Source organism: Glycine max, chromosome 18 (assembly GCF_000004515.6).
Source record: "Glycine max cultivar Williams 82 chromosome 18, Glycine_max_v4.0, whole genome shotgun sequence".
In the NCBI taxonomy this organism is placed as follows: domain Eukaryota; kingdom Viridiplantae; phylum Streptophyta; class Magnoliopsida; order Fabales; family Fabaceae; genus Glycine; species Glycine max.
In genome coordinates, this window is record NC_038254.2 from 41,482,510 (window position 1) to 41,505,529 (window position 23,020).

Sequence of the window (23,020 nt, forward strand, 5' to 3'; positions counted from 1 at the left end):
ACAAGAATTAAATTAAAGTGAAAATTTGCATAAACAAAAAAAAAAAGATATTAGTAAGAATATAAATGAGTTGAACCAGATGAATCAAGCTTGTTTTATTTATTTAAATAAACTTCAAAAGTTCAAACTCAACTTGTTTTGAAAATCTAAAGCTTGAATTTGACTTATTTAGTTTATTTATAATTTTTTTAAAAATTTTGAATGTGAATAACCAATTTTATTCCGAAGAGTATTTTATTCTTTTTAAAATATTAAATAAATATAAAAAATAAGATATGATTACAAGAAAAGATCAATCTTAACAAATATCTTGGATTATAAAAAGAAGATTTTTAAAAGATAATGAGAAGATTGAGTTAAAAGAAATAAGTTAACTGACTAACTCACAGTTCATTGCAAAATAAAAAGAGGTTCTAATTTTCTATCTTTTGATTAATTCATATTATTTGTAACATTTACAATATTAAATAAAAAAATAATATTTTTTTAACTTCATGCAATGATTTGATAATATTAATTAATAACAATTCTACCTTTAATGTTTTCAAAACATTAGACTTTATCGAATACTCATTTGTTATCATAAATTTTTGGACTAGAATAAATTTAAAAAATCAAAAATTTCAAAAATAATATTTTATTAAAATAAACAATAACTTATGTTAATTAAATAATTATTCTATCTTTAAAGTTATAAATTTTGAGAATTATCTTTATGCTAAAATTTTAATAGAGCATAAAAAAAGAAGCTTTTTTATAATAAGATTCAAGAATATGCTTTTGGGTTAAAGTAAATATTATAAAATTAATAATATTGTGCAATTAATTAGAGGTATCATTTTTTATGGACATTATAGATTATTAGTACCTTCTCTAGGTATAATAGAGAACTTATTTCTGATTCCAAAGATTTTTTTTAAGGATTTTGCAGATGTGACACTAAAATTTCCTTAAGTTATTTTTAATTTTATCAATTTAGTATAAAAATAACAGAATCTTGCTAATCAATGCCTGAGACACTGATTAAGAAACTAAAACAAATACTTACTATGTAAATCATAGAACATAAAAGAAAAAAGTTCTTTAACTAATGCACAAGGCACCAATTAACATTTACCTTATTATTATTCCACATTCTAATACATTGATTATTTGCATTAATAACAAATTACCTTGAGGCTGGCCAGCACTGAATCTTAAGCCCTATTTGCATTAATAACAAATTACCTTGAGGCTGGCCAGCACTGAATCTTAAGCCCATCATAAAGATGAGGTTCACAATTTACAATTTCCAGTATATATGAAGCTATCTATGTTAAAAATACGTGTCTGCTATTGATTTAAACCCCGCAAGTTTATCAAAGGAAAAGCAACTTTTGATTAAAAGAAAAAACATATATAAACCAGATACAGATAAAAATATGGTGTTGGCAACCATAAAAAGTTGAAATGAATTACAGCAATCATAAAACCAAGATGCTTTGCAACTAAATCTAAAGATGAACAAAACCTGACCCATTTCAATTTCATGACAAAAACATAAAATACTGCTTAATAATGCTGGATCATGAGCCACATCACACTATCAACACAGTATTCTAAAAACATTAACCCCACTGTCAAGGCAAGCATTTAGCAAGAATGACAATAGCACCCTTTGCAATCATGCCTGGTTGCCGCCGCCGCCACCCCTTGTACGTCCACCCATTCGGCCCCTACCACGCCCATAACCCCTTCCTCCACCCCTGCCTCTTTCATAACCACCACCTCTTCCGCCTTCATATCCACCACCTCTTCCACCTTCATATCCACCACCCCTGCCACCTTCATAACCACCACCCCTGCCGCCTTCATATCCACCACCCCTGCCACCTTCATAACCACCACCCCTGCCGCCTTCATAACCACCACCCCTGCCACCTTCATAACCACCACCCCTGCCGCCTTCATAACCAGTACCTGTTGCAAAATATGACAGTTAAAATCAGATTGAACAAAGACAACTGGACAAGCATCTTCTAGACATAAATCCTTCATAAATATATTAAGTTTTTATTTCCATCAGTGTTATCAATGGCAGATGGCGGAAGGCCGAAATTACGTCATATAAACACCTCATTTCGCCTTTATGGTGCAACCATGGCAGGCTTCCCATCAAAATTGCCTATAGTGATTATGCAAAAAATCCACCATGCCATAGCAGCACCATGACCGCTATTTAACAACACCAATTTCCAAAAACAAAAGAGAATAAACTCAAGACATTAATTTTTTATACCATAGACAGAAAATCTCTTCACATACATCATCACAAAAAGATGGGGAGAATAAGCAGTTGAATAAACTTACCACGATACCCCCAACCTCTACCTCGCCCACCACCTCGTCCACGATTTGAATACCCACCATTATCTGCAAGGACCCAAGCACAATTAAAAAGACTAACCAAAAAGAAAATTATATAAATTCAAAAATAATATGAAACCCTAAAGTACTACAAGTGATCAGAATGCATACCTTGATAATTTCCATACCCCCCCTGGTAATACCCGTATCCTTGATAATTTCCATAACCACCTTGATAGCCATAACCACCCCTTCCCCAATTCCTTCCTCTACCTCTCCCCCGACCCCGACCTCGACCTCTTCCATACAAGTCTAAAAATAAGATATCAGACGTGATGAAAGTTAGAAATTATTGTATTTAACATTCTGAAGATTATTTCAACAACAAAAACATTCTGATGATATTGTAGTAGTTATATGCAGGGTCACCTTCATTTACAGCATTATGAACCTGTGCTGGTTTTATAGATTGCTGCTGGTAATTGGAGTGTGGCTTTGGTTGTTCCACATTACTTGGAGCCTGATACCTATAAACAAAGTCATATAGACAACATCCCGGATTCGATAAATCAAACAGTCCAGAAAAGGATTCCAAATATAGGCTAAGAAAATTATATCAGCAGGTCATTATAACAGGCAATACTTCAACTGAGTAAAATGATTGGATATAAGATTATAATTTTGTTCAAAACTCACCCAGGAGAATTTTTGTTTAATTCTCTAGTTGATAAGGTGATTGAGATCATAGAGACATGTCGAGTCATTTCCACACTGCATTAAATGTTGATGTTCAACAACTTGGCCACCAAAATACTCAAAGATGCATGCATGCAGGTTAAAACTTCATATAAGACTTACGGTACAAGACCCTCTTCAATGGGTTCCCACGTATCTACAATGCTAACTGAGCTGATGCCAGTATCTTGGTGCAGCTTGGGAATTCTCTTCTGTTTAAGGAGATAGAAAGCCAATTAACAAAAAACCAATCCGAATTTTCTAGATTTTATATATTTTTTTAACTTGTCAGCAACCATTTTATTCTAGATTAATTGGCCTGGAAACTTACCAATTTTTACTGCCAAATATTTTAGGGTTATTTGCAATTTCTTTGTATGTTCAACTCTTGATGGAAACATATGCTAGACATCCATTTGCATAAATTTTAAAGAAGATACAGGAGGCACGAGGGGAGAATCTTGCAAAGAAATTTAACCTTTAAAATCTCTGCAATGGCAACTGTCTTGCTGATTGCTTGTCCCATTGCCTTCAAAACAATCTCTCTTGCATGCTTTTCCTGGACAAATTACAACAAAAAACAATAAGACAACATAAGCAAACATATCATGACTAATTTCTTGATGATGTGACAATCATGAATATCATTAAAACATGCACGGACAGGCACATATGCGGGTGTAAATAAGTTGAGCTATTCATGGTTCATAATAGAGTTAAAAGAACTCCAGGAACAGATTTATTGAAGGAACCATACTCAATTTTGATCTAACCAAGCTAATATGAAGCTTCATATTTTTGGCAAGTCAAGCACAAACTTTACATATGGTCATTTAAATAACTGAGTGAAGCTTGAATATCAACTTATTTTCACAAACCAAACTTAAGCTTAAAGTGCTCAGCGTGACTCAACCTGGTTACATCCCTAATAAGTACAAAGAAAAAAATTGCATGACATTAACTGACTAAAAATGTTGTTTCATTAATGGAAATTTGTGAATTGTCTCAGAGGACATTAACTTAAAATCATATGTATTAGTATCAACATGAAAAGTGAACACAAGATATTAATTCACAATAGCAAACAACAACACATTACACTGGACCACATATATAAAAAGACAAGTTTGGCTTAAGTCAAATTCAAATATTCATAAACCATAAAATAAATCAATATTCATGAATCTTAAGCAAGTTTTGCATAATGTTAATTATGCACCAAAATTAAACAATACAAAACTTACATAACAGAGTTGGACAGTCAAGAAATACTCTCAATTTGAAGAATGGAGAAAGAGCACAGCACAATTTCAAATGACTGTAAGTGTCCAATGGCAAAAAAGCATCAACAAACTAAAATCATGTTTTTTCCAGTTTGGTGTATTGGATCAAATGGTAAAATTTAGCCAACACAATATGCACAGAACCATCATGATAATAGGCTTTTCATTCAAACTTTGGATTGAAATTTCTGCACATATTTATTGGACTGAATCGGACAATTTGAATCACAAATTGTAAAATTTCTGTTATAATGGTTCATATTACAACTGTAACAAAGATGAAAATGTTGAGTGGGGTGAGTAAAATAAGGATGACAAAAATTTGGGAAAGAATTCAATCAGAAGAATGTTGAAGTAGCTCCAATTGATTAGAAGATTATATCAACTCATAAAAGACAGCTTGGTAAGGTGAGAAAATGCACATAGGCCACATTGCAAAAAAAAGTAGGACAAATGGAAGATAGTGCAATTGAAATTGTTTAGAAAGACCAAAAAAACCTTAGGAGAAACCATTGGAAGAAGACCTTACAAATTTGATCTTTTTGAATTTGGTCTCTGATAAAGTTCAAGTGGGGTAATGTCTGATCTATGTAGCCAACCCCATCAAGTGGGGTACTGTTTAGCATAATGATTTCCTAATTCTTTCAAGCCCTGCTACATCCATAAGATAACTTCTAAATCATAATCACTTCAACTTCCTATTATATGAATCCAACATTATTAGTTTATACTATACTCATGTAAATTCTCAACACACACACACACACACACACACACACACACACACAAGTCATTGACAATTAACAAGGTGGAACGATTGGTGGGGGGTTGAGTAGCTGGACAGGGTAAAATAAAAAGAATAAAATTTGCAAGCAGCAACAGAGGTCTGAACAGAGGGTAATCAGTGGACTGAGTTGAGTTATTGGTTGACTTTGAGTAGCAGTAGCAGCAGCCGTTAGTAATCAGTAGGGTTGCAAAACCAAGAAAATGCAGGGAATGTCCAGAAATAGCACCAGTGATCACTGATCGGTGGTGAGCTTGAGCTCTTGAGGATGCATGAGATGACCAGCAGCTTGCTTCAAATGCGAATGAGGGTGGAAAATAGGGCTTTACCCTCCACAAACAAAAGCAGTGCAAAATGCCAAGAAAGGATGTGATTTGCGCATTGGGCAAGGCCTCAAAACTCATGCCACAAAGCACTTCAATGGTGCCATTGCATGTGATTGATAACCATGTTTTTGTGTGTTTCAATTGGTTCAAAACCTAACAACGCTTAATTGTAATCTACAAAACTAGAACATATCCACAACAAAGTTTTTAGTGCGCCTCCCCAAAAGTTTCAAAATGAAGCCGCAAATTAGGATTTTAAAGGCCTCCGGATTGCATCGCAACAAAAATTGTGATAGCATAATATGCATATTTTCCCACAAATTTGGTAATTGCCAAACAACGACAACTTAAAACTTCGACATTTCCAATTGCTTTAATTTTATTTTATTTTCAATAAAGAATTGTTTGTAACTTCGGAAAAAGAGAATCGGGTTGATTTTCTTACATAGAATCCTCATACATGTGTGAATAACACATACATTTTTTCTATAGATACATTTGAATTACCAAATCAGAAAATGCACATTAAATTATTCTTGTAACAAACACACAGAATGCAGACACCATGCACCACACCCATTCCATATTTACAAAAGTAAGCACCATCTTTGTTATCATCATAATAAACCAACACATTGAAAAAAACATAAACCCCAAACAATCAATCACAAAGACCCACCAAGAAAACACAGAAAATACATTTTCATCGCAAATAAAGGGTTTCATTTCCCACCCAATGACAAACATAAACATAGAACGTCAACAATCACACACAAAACCCCGTCAATCGAAAGCCCCTTAAACCAGCATTCAGCAAACAAACAAATTAAACAAAAACCGAATCCCAAAAACCGAAAATGCAACCTCAAAACTAATAACAAAAACCCCAAATCGGCAAAAAAAGAAAGGGTTTGTCATTTTTCCAGAACCATCGGTATCGGAAAAAGAAAAAAAAAGGGGGGACCTGAAGAAGCGAAGTGGCATAGGTGATGTAGTTGCGAATAGCGCCCTGCGTCGTGATTCGGATCTCGTTCTCATTGATGGGAGACTCAGGCTTAGGCCTCTCCACTTTCTGGTACCTATCCATGGCAAAGCTATGCCGGAAGAGAGAGAGAGAGAGAGAGAGTGAGTGAAACAACACTGAAACCCTAAGGTTAAAACCCTAGAGAAAGAAGAGAAGAAGAGAAAGGGGAATAGAATAGAATAAAAAGAGTAAAGTGTTTGTTTTCTTAAACCTCAGGCTCCGAATTATGCTTCGGCTATTGTGCGGGTGCCGCTCTTCGTGTTTTGTTGTGCTCCTTACGCATCATCACGCGTGTGGTACACGTACGGCTCTGATTGATTCCCCCGGTTGCCGGTTTTTACGTTTTTTGGATAGAGGGGCTTTCCGCTTTCGTTTCCTTTCTGCGAAAACGGGTAACGGGGTAGGTTGTTTCGCAAGCATGGCACATGTGCTTTTCTTGATAAGATTAAGCACATAAATATGTTATTTCTTCTTTTTTTTTAAGATTATTTAATTATTCGTGTAATGTGTGTATCAAGAAAGTCAACTTAATTGATTCAACACGATACGATACGTGATCTGAGTTGTTTTATTTTTTATTGTTACTTATCTTCAATTTCTACGGTTTAATAAATTGCATAATGTGTATTTGCTTTTAAATATTTAGGCATACAAACATGTAGATTAGTTCTCTATATAAGATTAAGCCCGTTTTCTAATTACAAAACTTAGATAAAATTGGTTAAATGACCTTAGAATTCTTTTGTGATTAAAATTAGAGTTTTACTTCCACAATTTACACATAATAATTCCCATTGAAGATTAACGTAAATTATTGAGATAAACTCTAATTTTAAATGAAAATCAACATTAAACATTATATAGTTCGATTTGACTCAATATAAATGTATTACCAAATCTAAACTAAATCAAACTTAACTTGATCTTTGGTAGTTTCGGTTTGATAGTTTGTTAATTTTTAATTTCCTTTTGCATAACTGTGAAAACTATTGGTTTAATTATTTTGCAAATCTTTGAAATTTTACATCTTTTTTTTAATTTGGTCCTTAAATTTTTTTTATTGTATCAATTGCATCCTTAAATTTATATTTTTTTTAATTAAGTGTTTAAACTTGTATTTATTTTATTTTTTAGTTAGGTCTATACACAAGGGATCTAATTAAAAAAATAAATACAAGTTTAGAGACGTAAATAAAAAAATTAAGAACCCAATTAAAAATTGTGAATAGTTCAAGAAACTGCAAAATTAACCTAACCAAATTATTTTTAATTTGACATTTAATGAAAAAATAAAACATTGTAGAAACTATTAACTAATTAATTCAAGATAAACGCTTCAAAATGATATTTACATAATTAAAAAAATGAAACAACAAAAATATATGATAACAATTAACCTACAAACCTCTGGAAAAAAGTACACTTACAAATCATTTATAGTTTTTCTTTTGAAAAATACAAATAATTCATATTTAATTAGTGATGCACTATCAATTTTTTTTAAAAAAAAGTGGGTTTCTTTTGTCAATTTATAATTTGATTGGCTTTTTTGGTTTTTTTTATTTGACGGTTCAAAACGGTTTGGATTCAATTTAAATACCCCTAATTCCAACAAACTTTATAATACATTCTCTTCAATTTTATTGAAAATCATACACTTCTGTAAATTTCACTCCTTTATACTCATAATTTTATAGTTTCAACTTTCAACAAATTTTAACTAACCACGCAAGATAATTGTATATAAAAAAAGTGCATTACTCAAACTTCTCTAAGATTAATTTAGGCAAAATTATATTTTTGGTCCCCTTAGTTGTTTTTAATTTCAATTTTAGTTTCCCTTTAAATTTATTCACGAATTTAATTCCCTAATTATGTCAAATCCGGTCTATTGGTCCCAAGTTCAGATTTTGATTGGATAAAAAAGTGCGCCCAAGAGCTAACTCTAACATTTTTTTTGTTCATTGGCCAATCAAAACATGACACGTAGCCGTCAATGTTTCTTCATGATAGTCAACATTCAAATCTAGACTTGGGGACAACATTTATAGGATGGACATAATTGGAGGATGAATAAATTTAAAGAGAGACTCACATTAAAATTAAAAACAACAAGGGAAACCAAAAATACAATTTTACCACTAATTTAAGTAATAAAATTAAAGAGATTTAAATAATAAAAAAATAGTAAAATGTTGTAATAATACACTTTTTAACATGGTCTTTTCCATATATTATTATTGATAAAATTTTATTGAGAATCACATAATAATTATGCAAGTCTTATTTTTACTTAATATTTATTATTTAATGAGTCTCACTCATAATTTTATAAATTTTAAATATTAATATACATAATATATTGGAAGAAATGTATTGTTAAAATGTGTTGTTGCTAAAGCTCCTCGTAAAAAGATACAAAATAATATTGAAATTAAAAAGGAATTAAATGTAAAATGTAAAACTTAATTAAAATTGAGATTTGATAATTTAAATTCTTAACATAAAATAAATTTTCTATATAAAAATAAATTCAAAATAACAAATAATTTGAGAATTAGAATAAGGAATAAAATCTCTTATTATGATATAGTAATAACTATTATTATAAATCACTAAAAATAACTATAAAATTATTGTCATAAATATTATATATACAGAAAACATTGATAAATTATTTTTAAAAAAATTGTATATTTAATACTAAGTTCTTATATTTATAATAACATGTTTAAAAATTATCTACATTATTTTTTATAGTTATTTTGTTATATTATAAAAATTAATAATTTATTATTGCTTGATAGACTTATAATATTATTTTATATTTATTTCTGATCTATTATAATGACAATTCAATTTTAAAAAAAAAATCCTTTTTTAGGCCACAACTGTTGTATATGGTAGATAATTTTGCTTGAACTAAGATATGACTAGTTTTAATTATTTTAATATTACTTTATCGTTATATTCAAATATTTTTTCTCGTTTTTTCATTTTTGATTGTATTTTTTAGTATTTATCATTTCATAAAATTATATTATAATTTACTACTTTTTGAAAAATTATTTAATTTTAAATTTTGGTTTTCATAACTTTTTTGTTATTATTATTTTCTTTCTTTTTATATTTTCCATCGTATTATCTTTTTATAACTATGAAATAGTATTATGTAAATAACATCAATATCAATTAGTGCTATGCTCTAACTTCCACATGGCATAGTCTAGGCTCAGAGGAGAAGAATGGGAAATTTAGTCACTTTGTCAAGGTCGTTTATAGGGTAGCATCCATATGTAGAAGACACACAAGATAGTAAATGAGCATAGTAATGACTACTTGACTAGTACAGTATTTGTCTATTTGAGGACCGAACATACTTGGAGAAAAAGGATCCGAAGTCTATGTAAACGTCAAAAAGCTACTATTATTAAGTAGTCGGCCCTCTAGACCCTTTCACAATTAAAAAAAATAAAAAATAAAATCGGCTCAAACCAATAGATTCAATGGATTGTCAAGTGACCCTTCTAAAGACTTTAAAAACTTGGAAGATTTTAGAATGGGTAAGAACCAGTCAAGAATCGATCAAACTGGTATAAAACCAAAGTAGGAGCAATTACATCAAGAGAATGATTTGGTCCTTCATATTGGTCTTTTCATCAAGTAGCAGCTGGGCATTAGAAGTTTGGGAGTTGCTAGGTGCATCCAGTGTTATTGCTGGTGCACCCAACAACTTAAAAAAATTCCCAAAATGCCCCTTTTGCTCTTTCTCTCCATCTGTCTCGTCGGTGAACAGTGTCACCGTGAACAGTGTCACCTGCGTTTAAAAATGGCACAATGCTTGCATTTACGCATTCTCTCGTTCCGTTGTGTCTCCGGTGCGCAGTGCTTTTCTTGTTTTGTTCGTTTCGGTGAAGGTGAAGGTGGAGGTAGCGACAGTGTTCGGTGTTGCAGTGGTCGCCGACGGCGACATACGAGGTACGCAGTGTTGGGTGTGTTCTGGTGTACTGCATTTCGCGTGGATCAAGTTGATCCGTAAGATATTTATGGATCAACTTGATCCGCATGTACAATTCATTGCCGCGAATCAAGTATGAACTTACGGATCAAGTTGATCCGTAGAGAACATACGGATCAACTTGATCCGTACAGAACATACGGATCAACTTGATCCATAAGTTCATCCGAAAGTGTTCCGCGGATCAAGTTGATCCGTAAGTCACTTACAGATCAACTTGATCCGTAGCAGACTCTTTTTATTTTAAAGTTTTATTTTTTTATTTATTATTTTGTTTGTATTGTCATTTTTTATTTGAATTGTTTATACGTGTAGAATGAAATGGGGTTTTGGCTTTTTGGTAATGATGAGTTATTATGTATGATTTTGTATGTTATGTGTTGTGTGTTTGTGTTAAATTTTTTATTTATTGTTAAGATGGACGAAGATCAGTGGATGTATGAAGGTATAATGCCTGAAGAAGTAGATATGGATGATGAAAATGAAGAAGAATGTGGTGTGAATGAATCACATGTTGATTGTTCGGATGCATTCAATACTTCTCAGATAATAAGTTCATGATTTTTAGTGATTTAATAAAATAAATATGTTGTAGGAAACTGAAATTATCGGGATTGGTTTGTAGGTGTTTGACAGCCGAGAGGATGTTTTGCGGTGGGCTCGACCTGTTGCTTATGAAAATGGATTTGTGGCGGTGATTGTAAGGTCTGACACAAACACAAGTAGTAGAGGAATGACTTCGTTTGTGTTAATTGGCTGTGAAAGGAGAGGCGAGTATAGGTGTAGGAAGAAAGAATTTGTTAGAAGAGACACTAGGACTAGGAAATGTGGGTGTCCCTTCAAGCTTCATGGCAAGCCTGTGATTGGAGGACAAGGGTGGATGGTAAAGTTGATTTGTGTGATTCATAATCATGAATTGGCCAAGTCATTAGTTGGACATCCATATGTCGGGCGATTGAGTAAAGCTAAAAAGACACTTATTGTTGATATGACGAAGTCAATGGTCAAACCAAGAAACATTCTGTTGACTCTGAAGGAGCACAATGCGAATAGTTGTACGACCATCAAACAAATATATAATGCAAGAAGTGCATACTGTTCTTCCATAAGAGGAAGTGATACTAAAATGCAACATCTAATGAAGCTTCTTGAACGAGATCAGTATATTCATTGGCACAGATTAAAGGATGAAGACGTGGTTCGTGATATCTTTTGGCGTCACCCTGATGCAGTGAAGTTAGCCAACGCATGTAATTTGATGTTTTTGATAGGCAGTACCTACAAAACAAACAGGTACAGACTCTCACTGCTTCGATTTTATTGGGGTGACACCAATTGAGATGACATTCTCTGCCGGTTTTGCATATCTGGAGGGTGAACGTCTTAATAATGTGGTTTGGGCTTTAGAACGCTTCCGAGGTATATTTTTAAGACGTGATGTCCTCCTTGGAGTTATTGTCACTGACAGAGACCTAACATTGATGAATGCAGTGAAAACTGTATTTCCTGAGTGTACAAATTTGTTGTGTACCTTTCACATAAACAAGAATGTGAAGGACAAATGTAAATCGTTAATCGGTCAAAGAAATGCTTGGGAATATGTCATGAATGCCTGGGGAACTCTTGTTGATTGTCCTTCGGAGCAGCAGTTTGATGAGTACCTGAAGAGGTTTGAAATGGTTTGTTCACCTTGGCCAATGTTTGTTGATTATGTGAAGGATACATGGATAATCCCACACAAGGAAAAATTTGTTACCGTAGGGACGAATAAGGTGATGCACTTAGGGAACACAACAACAAACAGGTATGAAATTGTTCACTTATTTCGATTAACATTGATGAATTGATGGGTTTTTATTGTTGTATATGTTTATTGTTATTTGTGTATTTGAAATGTAGGGTTCAATCTGCTCACTGAGCTTTAAAAAAAGTGTTACAAAATAGCCTTGGAGACTTATGCAGTGTCTGGGATGCCATGAACAACATGATGACGCTACAGCACACGAAAATTAGAGCATCATTTGAAACAAGTACACATGTCGTTGGACATATCTTCAAAAAAACCTTATACAAGAGTCTTCTTGGAATGGTTTCAAGGTATGCTTTAAATTAGATTGCTGCTAAATTTGAGCGTGTTCACTATGCTGGCAACAATCCTTCCAGTTATGGTTGTGTGATGAGAACGACGCACGGTCTTCCTTGTGCTTGTGAGCTATCCAAATATGTTGTTGGTTGCATCCCATTGGATTCAATCCATATGTTCTGGAGGAGACTCAGTTTTTTAGATCAAGGGATATCTAAGCCTGAGGTGAGCATCAAGGAAGAAATCGAAACAATATCCAAAAGATTTGATGAACTTGATGTTTGTGGTAAGTTTACTCTGAAGACAAAGCTTCGGGGAATTGCGTACCCTGATCAAAATTCGATGTGTTCTCCTCCAGCAAAGGTTAACACAAAAGGTGCACCGAAGAAACTGATGAAAAGAAACCCAAGGTCAACAAAGCGTGATCCATCTTACTGGGAGTATGTAGATGCTTTTCATTCTCAGCAAAATAGCAATTCGTCAGTGAGGCATAATTCATCATCTTCTGACCAACCCAATCCAAGAAGGATGATGTCTATGTTGGATCAATTTCAACCATTTATCCACGACTTCATTGATAATATTGTTGATGTCAAAGTTGATGGAAATTATGGATATCGGGCGGTTGCCGATTTATTAGGTATTGGTGAAGACTCTTAGTCGTTGGTCCGCACCCATCTGCTTATAGAACTTGCCAAATTCGCAGAAGACTATATCATGCTCTTTGGTGGTACAAACAGATTTGAGGATTTAAGGATGTCACTACATGTTGATGGGTTAACCACGGTATTTAATTTGTGTTTTTGATTTTTAAGACTTAACTTTAAAATAAACTTTGACGTCTATATTTGTTTCATCCAGGTCACTATGGATAAGTGGATGGATATAACCGACATGGATATGTGATTGCATCAAGGTATAATGTAATCCTTGTATCCTTGTCTCACCAACAAAGCATGGCGTTCTTTCCTCTTAGAAGTCAACCACCGGGAGATCCTTCGGTGCATCGCATAATTTGTATCGGTCACGTCTATGACAATCGTTTTGTTCAGGTACATTGTAGATATAAATTTTTTTATATTTATGCAATCAGTTGTATACGATTGAGTTAATACTTATTTATTTTTGCATGTACAACAATTTTATTTGAAAGATTGTTGTCCTTTACCGCCGATAGCATTGTTATGGTCTACCAATTGTCATACTCAGGCGAAGCAATGACCAACTCCATATATTAGTAGAATGCAACATTATAGAAGCTTGACGTTGTACAAAAGAGACTATGTTGACTTAAATGATGATTGAAAATGTACCTTTGTTTATTTGTTATGTTAACATAAAAATTTGTTGCTTATTTGAAAAAATAAAATAATTGCTGCAACTAAAATAAAGTACGCATGTATGATAAATCGTTGTCTAAGTTGACAATACATTGGGAAATGAAAGTGTGTTAACATAAAGCATGACAAGACACTGTAAGACTTGACTACACATTGGGAAATGCAAGTGTGTTAACATAAAGCGTGTTACCATGTCACGTCATTGGTGTGGTTGACAACACAGACAGAAACCATGTGCACCCATATATATTTATTCTAAATAATTGAATCAATAATACTGAAACTCATCTATATATATCACACAGCCGAACACGATAAAAAATCAAACATTCATTCCTAACTCAACTCTTTGAACAAAGTATGACATTTTTGGGAGAAACAAACAGTCAGACAATTGTGAACTCCATATTAGGTTTTATTTTTCCAAATGGTTCCATTGTTTACAATGACAGTGGTGTTTATTTTCAAACCTCCACTCCAATACCTTTTTGAGTACCTAACGTTTGTGATTTTCAAATGTTAAAAACCAGAATACACAATACCCTTTAGCTAACCGACGAACAATATTTGGATGAAATTTACTACCGGCAGCCATTCACAGATACAGGTAACCATCTTCATGTTCAATGTATGCAACTGAAAAATGATGATGATGTTAACACAATGTTAATGTGTAATCATCAATTTTCAAGTGTTGGTCTGATTGAGTTATTATGCACCATTGGTAGAACACCAGATGGTATATTAAACATACTTCAAGCCACTATGACCCCTACTCATGATGCCCTGCTGTATTACAATGGGAGGTGGAACATGCCACGCCAAAATGAGTTTGTTGGTTACTCGTTCACAGGAAAAAATCCCAAAAAGTTTGGCATTCCTTCCGGATGTACCATGGATGAACTGAAAGATTTGATCAAGCAAGTTGCGCCTCATGGAATTCCCCCTTATGGTATTCATGAAATACAAATGGTAAGGTGATTGTTTTTTCGACAACCAAGTCACTATGAGTATTCACATGAAATTATCAAATTCGAAATTATTGAACTGAAATCCAACGATGACGTCTTAAAGGTGTTAGTGCATTCTAACTACTGGAAAAAATTCGAGCCAATAGAAATTTTAGTTGTTTTTAGTAAGCATGTAATCGAAATGGAAGATAATATGTCTATGTCCTTGTTGCAAAATTAGCATGGCTTAATTGTCGTATTTGATGCAAATTTTATTTCTTTCCACTCTCTTTAAGTTAATGTAATGTTTGAAGCTAATGTAATGTTATTTTATGTTTGAAATGATTTTACGTTTCAATTCGTGCAAATTTTATATTATTCGTATTAAAAAATAAAATAAAATCTTCATCTAAAATAAAAAACAAAGACACAACCTGCTTGTGGATCAAGTTGATCCGCAGGCTACTCGCGGATCAAGTTGATCCGCAAGCTACTCGCGGATCATCTATGTCACCTACGGATCAAATTTTTCTTCTGCGGATCAACCAAAACCAATGGGCGGATCAACCTCAATGACCTGGTACACAAATTTTTTTAAAAAAATTCATGGGGATACTTTTGTCTTTTCACAGGGGGTGCTGGGTGCACCTAGCAACACCCTAGAAGTTTCGGGGTGAAATTAGTTGTGCAGGTGTAAAATGCCATATTTATTAGCATTCAACAAATGCAATTCACAAATCAAAGGCACTAGATAGTTGCTGACTAGTGTATTTGGATGAGACAATTTTAGTAATTTTAATTGCTTCAATTGAAATTCTTTCATTTTTAAAATTTTGTGTTTAGATAAAGAAATTAAATTTCTTCATTTTTAAAATTTTATGTTTGGATAAATCACAACTTATGCTCCTTGACCCCTAGGTAACTACTCGCAGGAATCGGTCCAGGTCCTCGATCACCACCACCGACTTCGACATTGTTTGCAGGAAGAACAATTTCAGATCCGAATCGCTGGAGATTTTGCAGAGGTCGATGTCGTAGAGGTTGTAGGAGAGGAAATTGGCTGAGGTGGAGGGACCGTAGAGAAGGAAGCACTGTTTCTATACGTGGCCAAGGCAATGGTAATATTGCTTTGCTCCGAAGAATGATTCAAGATCGGATTTGATTTTGCTTTTGAGATTTGGTTCCATGACGATGGTGTCGAATGTGGAAGGATGCGTGAACGAAACAGATCTCCAGTGTCGGAAGTAGTCAATGGTGTTCATGAAGAGGCACAAGTCACGCTTTCCTTGCAGGTCGATTTCGTCAGTGTTGGTGTGAATATGCTGAAGAAGAGAATTTCAATTTCTTGTTTTAAAAGAAAATTAAAATTTTAAATTTTTAGTTATTTAAAATTCTAAAAATTTAAATTCTTCATAAAAAAATTCAAACAATGAATTTTAGATTAAAGAATTTTAAATTCTCTGATAAATTATTTTCCTCAATTAAAATTTTCTATCCAAATGCACTAAAAGTGTTAAAAGTGAGGAATATGATCAATGCTTTTTTATTTGTGGGAGGGACAATCTTTTGGAAGAACTTGATATGATCTCTGCACAGGTTTGAAACTTGTTGGGTACTTGGGTTTACTATCTTCATGGTCCCTTATAACAAGACTCAATCTAGTGTTTATGTTTTTCTTTAAGGCTGCATCAAAATTAGACTTGAAAATTCCTTCCACATAAAATTGTGTTTAAAAAAGATTGTGATAATTTTTAGCCATCAATCAATTTAAAATTTAAATATCTAATGATGTTAATGGCGGAAGGATCAAAATAGGATCATTCAAAAACATAAATGACCAAAATAAAACTTATAAAACTTAATGTATTAAATTGAAAAAACACTAAAACATAAAAACAACAAAAGTGACATTTAGCCTAAGTATAAATGGCAAAAGTATACTTTAGGTTTCTTATTTTTCCATTAAAAATGACATTAGTCCCTATATACTTTAAAAACTGATTCAAGTCTTCATATTTTTAATTGGTGAATTTTATCTTTCACCCTAATGTCCTAAGTTCCATAAAGAGGGTCAAAATTCACCCATTATAAAAAATACAAGGGACCAAAACCATTGCTTTCAAAATATAGATACTAAGACCAATTTTAACCAATTGAAAAACTTAAGAATACATTTTAATGGGTATCATTTTTATTTGAGCCACTGGTGCCCTCCAAAATAATGGGTACTAGAGAAATCACCTAATTTCAATACATTGGACCATAAGCCTTAAATAAACAGGGAACCATAGCCTATGCTATGTGATTTGAGGGAGGGTACAATAAGCATGAATTGGGTTGGATAGGAAAAATAAAGCACAGATAAAAAAACAAGGGGAAAAAAAGAGAGAAAATGATAGCAAATTTCAATATCTTCAAATTAAGAGGAACATTATTGTTGACAAAGTATGATCAAGAGGAACATTATTGTTGACAAAGTATGATCAAGAGGAACCAGAACCAGTCTTGATGAAAATGTGAACATCTAAGATTGATCATTGGACTGTCATGGAGTTCCATCTATGCGAACAAGAGTACAAGCAGGCGATTGAGCAATAATTTTTGTCTTGAAAAACAACATTAACTCGTTAAGTCATTAACCAAGTGAGGCAGCATAAGAGAAATGACAAAAGAACAGTTATGAAGTGGTAAGAATTCACATCTTGATGAAATGAATCCAAATGACAGAAAGAGAGCTTGCATGCTTAGTGATATAAGAAAAAGGATCACTCTTGTAACTTTAATAACAAGAAGCTTCTAGAAAACTAGTGTTTTCTGAATTATATGAAGCCAGTATACAAACATCTAATCCTTGTATACCACTTTCACTACTTTTAGTAACATATTAAATGATTAATACCTTACAGTTGAGGATATTAGTACTTAGAAATGCAACATGAAACTAAATCATTCACATAATTATTACTTAAATTTACAGAAAAGAAAAAAAAAAACTAATACCACATACAGTTTGCCAATGTCGCTGGGAAAAATTGTCAATTTCCAAGCTTTAGGACAGCTAAACTAGACATACAACACATAGGATTATTATCTATTACATACTTTATGCCAGCTTCTGCTTTTGCCTGATGTGAATGATGCACAAACTTTTGGTACAGCAGCATCTAGATACTACTGTCTGCAGCAAATGATTCTTCTAACTGAACTTTCTTCTTTTAGCGATTGAGTATTCCCTTCGTTTTCTGTTGAATTGTAAAATCACAGGGTTACTTGGATAGAGATAAAAAAAACAGTCCATATTGTTGAATGTTGAACAATTGAAAGTAGATTTGCCAAGTCATCATAAGTGAGATAGAGAAGTAGAAAATGGAAGGTAATGGAAAAAATCAATAATGGCAATCAACTTATAGACAAAAATAAGTTGCTGACACCCCCAATCAATCAAGAAAACTTCAATTAAAATAAACTTTGAATAAATAAAGACTTACTTTAAATTCAACAGTTCAATATATATAGAAAATAAACCACAAAGCAACCGAGTTTCCATCTGGGCAGACTTCACAAAGTGTGGGACTAATCCACCTAGGGAGAGATTAGTCCCATCAAGATTGTTTTACTTAAATATAATCTTGATCATTTATCTTGATTGTATGCCATTCATTTAATAATAAATCTTAACTGTAGAATTGAAAAGATTGGTTTAGTCAATTTTAATCTGGATGATCCATATGAAATTACATGTCAAAATTAATTGTTAGTTAAGATATTTTGTATGAGGAGAAAAGCTTGAGTGTTCTCTCTAGAACACACTCAGCTGAATATTTGTTTAAATATATGAAAGGGTAATACAAAGTTAAAGAACAAAGGACAAAATATAAAGTATATATAGGCTGTCTCTCTGTGTCAGGCAGCTACAGCAGAGAGAAGAATAAAAAAACAACCTTCTAAAGGTATTCACTAATATATAAAACTACATATATAAATCAAACAGTTCTGATGATAACGAGAACAATTCTCACTTGATATGCTCACATTATGTGCAATTGTGTGTTTTTATCTAACTATGGTCTGAGGATCCATTTGACCTTGGCAGTTTACTCACTCAAAAGATACCAATACTAAGGCTTGATACTTGTCTTAATAACAAAGCTCACACACAATCAGAGCAATTCCTCATAACTTTCTGCAATAAATAAAATTGTGAAGATGTTCATTTAACTGGTAACAACTGGATGTTTATAAAAACGAATTCATACATCAACAACTTTGGAAAATTCGAGTAATGTTTTTTGCATGTATAGCATGCTCATTTCCTCAAACATGCACTAGTTTGTACATTTATATATCTAGAGCCTTCAATAAAAAAGCAAGAAATTAGAAAGAACAAAAATCAAAGATGGGAATATTCTGAAATGGTTACCCAAGTCAATGATTTTAATGCATAAATACACTGATATTATACCATGATGGACAAAATTATCATTAGAAGAAATTTCTATGGTGTATCATTTGGCACTAGTAATTTATCTAATTATGAAGCCAAACATTCCACACTACTAATTTGATAGGGACTTGGGTATTATCAAGTGCCTAAGTCCCACATCTTGTAGTACTGAATGCTCGGTGAAGCACTTAAGTGGCTTGGTTCTTCTCCCTTGATAACTAACCTTTAGGGGAGTGTTCCCCAAGTGCCTGAGTGCTTACAATTAGGTGTATCAGAGCTCTGATTATCAATGTCTCTGATTGTCCTACGAAGGGAAGCGATTGACCAGAAAGACTGAGTGAAACATTGTAGAATGCAACCATTGGAACATTGGTTCTTAGGGGCAATGTTATGATAGGAGCTTGGGTATTATAGGATGCCTAAGTCCCACATCGAGTAGTATGGGATGGCGGAGTACTTAAGTGCCTTGGTTCCCCCTTTGACAGCTATATTTTAAGGGAGGATTCCCCAAGTGGTTAGGTGTTTATCATAATTGATATAATTATGCAGCTAAACTGCTACATTTCATTTGAGCTAGCATGTTTGTTAGATTCGTAACAAGTTGTGTCGAAGTCCCACATTATGGTGGGTGGCCGTGAGCTAAAAGAGAGGCATGTTAAAGTCCCACATTGGCTAGAGATAGTGCTGAGATAGAGTAACATACATCAAGCATAACTTTCTGCATAAATTAAGTTTTAAAGATGTTTATTTAACTGGAAGTTCTATAACATGAATAAAAGGATGTTTATAAAAATATGAACTCATCCATCAACAACTTTGAAAATTGAAGTGATTCTATTTTTTGCATGTACAGAATGCTTGTTTCCTTAAACAACAACAAAAGTCTAATCCTATTAACTATATGGATCGCATCATGTCATTGGGCACACTTAAAAGACCAAATTCTCAAATATATTCATAATGAGATTCCTTTTAACAATTACCTCCAATATCTTCAAACATGTGCTAATTTTTACATTTATCTATGCAGTATTCATTATGCAGATATTAGGATTTGGATACTCCTCCTATTCTTGAATAACAAGAAATGGTTCTGTTGGAGAGAGAGAATTTTTTTTTTTATCAGGCAAGGACCTGCCAATTTGGACGTAGGATCCACTAGTTATATTAAAAACACATTGTATCTTTCTCCCTCCAGCATGACCATATTCTGTAAAAGAAAGGATCCATGCCCTGATTAATCTTTATTCATAATGATTATTTAGTTAATTAATTTGCATGAGTCCACACCCAGAACTAACTTGACAATCTGAATCTTCAACTTGACATATATCTTGGAATTAAATAAATAGAATTTATGAAGACCATGAGTGGTGGGCACTCCTTGCTTACAAATCATCAAAGCTCTAAATTCTATTCTGTCACGTAAAACTAAAAATCCATAGTTCTCAAACTAGGTTGTGTCAAGGTACAACTAGGAAGCTTAGTGCATCTAGCAAATGGTTCTCTCATGATTTCACCAAACTGCAGTACAACAACGACACCAAGAACAAATGTTGCAGCAGCATAGAGAAAACACTACTGATTTTTATGAAAAGCCACCCATAAAGAAGCAAGAAATGAGAAAAGATGTGAATATTTTCAACTAATTTTATGGGGGCGAATTAACTATATACACAGTCAGTACATTTAATTCTAATTACATCAAGCAATCATGACACTGTCACTAAATTGTGACAAGGGCATAAAGCTCAAACAGTTACGACATATTTGGTGTGCAATTCAATACTTGTGTCACCCAATATGAAACTTATCTATAATTGACCCAACCCAAGTGCCAATCAACCAAAGAGATGATAAGACAATTGGGACTATAAACACTTTCTTGATCAAAATGCGGTTCCAAAAACAGAACACAAAACAAACAAGACCAAAAGAACAAGCATTTAACTTACTTTCAGATCATTCATAAAACAGATCATAACAGAAAACAAAACCAAATTAACAGGTTAAATTAAATACTTAATGTCAGGAAACAATGGATACCTAGTACTGAAGACCACAAGGTTGACGTTCACCGAGAATACTATGCAGTGAAACAGTTGAACAGAAGCTAACAACTTTGTGAAACCTGTTCATCAGTGATGGCAACTGGGGCACTCTCCTCCACACACACCTCCCACTCTCCCCATCAATCTCACACACACAAGCAGGGTACATCCTGTGGTAATCCTCATTGAAAACATATATCAAATCCCCCAACCCAACACACTTCAAGCTAGCAAATTTATCATCCTCATCCCCATCAAAAAGGCTACAGAGCAAATCATGTGGCATCACAGCAATCTGGCTAAACCCCATGGTCCTCTCATCAACCTTCCACAGCACAAAGGAAGAAGATCCATGAGGGAAATTGCACACCCCAGCAAGCACAAGCATCTCCTTACAAGCCACCAAGAAGGAGAACACAATCCCATGATGAGGCCTAAGGGTGTGGACCTCACTCCAAACCCTTTTATGCAAGTCAAAGGACGAAACAAAGCAAGAGTATATCCCAAAGACATAGAATTTCTCTCGGAAGAGAGCAGAGGAGAGGGAAGAGGAAGAGTTTCCTGATCTGAAATCAGGAGGGAGAGGAGGGCCAAGGTCCCAAGACCCCAGAAGAGGGTCATAGATTTCAACATCCAAACGGTCCTCTATGTCAACAAGGTTCCCAATGAACTTGACCCCACCAACAACAATGAACTTGGGGTGGCTAAAGGTGTGATCTTTAGCATCATGGAAGACACCCAGAAGAGGGTTGATTCTTGGGAAGTGGAGGGGAGGGGTGGGGTGCCATGAGGGGTGAAGAATTGGGGTGTAGAGGAAGTTGGGGGCAGTGATGAAGAAGAAGGAGTTGGTGCCAATGAAGGAGGTGTTGGATTGGTATTGGTGCTGGTGCTGGTGCTGGTGTTGGGGGGTTGGGAGGAGGAACCAGGTGTTGGAGGCAGGGTCAAAGGCAAAGGATTGGTTGTTCTTTGAGGAGATGTTGTGGATGCCATGGAGGAAGAACCATGGTTGGTTGAGGTGGTTGGAGAGGGTGGAGAAGGAAGATGAGGAGATTATGGAGTGCCATAGCTTGCACACTGTGGAGGCTCTGATTAGGATGGGGATTGGGAGGAGGGACAGGATCAGCTCTATGAGGTCTGTGCTTAGGTTTGTGATCTCTGTCATCATCTCATGTTGCAACTGAAAAAGAGAGAAGAAGAGAAAAGAGAAAAGAGAAGACTGTTTCTAGAGAAAGAGAGAACGAGAGACTCATGGAGTGAGTGGTTGGAGAGTTGAAGAGTTGATCGGTGCCGTGCGTTGAATTGTAGTGACAAACTTTATCATCAACGCAATATTTAGTTTAAATATATTTTCAATTCTTATAATAGTATTTTTTTTACTTTTTATTCTTATAAAATTATTTTTTTAGTTCTTTTGTAAAATATATGTTTGTTTTATTTTTAATCTTTAAAATAATTTAGGTAGCACATTAAATACTGAAAAAAATATTTTCTAAAGTATTATAAAAACAAAAAACAAAATAAACATAATTTATAAGACAAAAAAAATACTAAATTACAAGGACTCACAAGATATTTAAGTGTAATATTTATGACGATTTAAACAAAATGTTTTTCTTTATTGGGACAAATAGTACAT

General features: G+C 33.7%; 2 protein-coding genes across 2 annotated transcripts; both read right to left on the reverse strand.

Moving 5' to 3' along the window:
• Nucleotides 1-1,374: 1,374 nt before the first annotated feature.
• LOC100804648 (protein argonaute 18) lies at nucleotides 1,375-6,727 on the reverse strand. Its single transcript, XM_006602475.4, has 8 exons — nucleotides 6,439-6,727; nucleotides 3,560-3,640; nucleotides 3,205-3,293; nucleotides 3,043-3,117; nucleotides 2,776-2,873; nucleotides 2,518-2,658; nucleotides 2,350-2,412; nucleotides 1,375-1,959 (listed from the first exon to the last, which is right to left on the reverse strand). Exons 1-8 carry the CDS (start codon nucleotides 6,559-6,561, stop codon nucleotides 1,664-1,666), a joined length of 966 nt encoding a protein of 321 aa, XP_006602538.1. The 5' UTR covers nucleotides 6,562-6,727; the 3' UTR covers nucleotides 1,375-1,663.
• An 11,091-nt stretch (nucleotides 6,728-17,818) lies between these two features.
• On the reverse strand, nucleotides 17,819-22,704 carry LOC100806785 (F-box/kelch-repeat protein At3g24760). The gene is made up of 2 exons (XM_003552100.4): nucleotides 21,380-22,704; nucleotides 17,819-18,131 (listed from the first exon to the last, which is right to left on the reverse strand). Exon 1 carries the CDS (start codon nucleotides 22,547-22,549, stop codon nucleotides 21,380-21,382), a length of 1,170 nt encoding a protein of 389 aa, XP_003552148.1. The 5' UTR covers nucleotides 22,550-22,704; the 3' UTR covers nucleotides 17,819-18,131.
• Nucleotides 22,705-23,020: the final 316 nt, after the last annotated feature.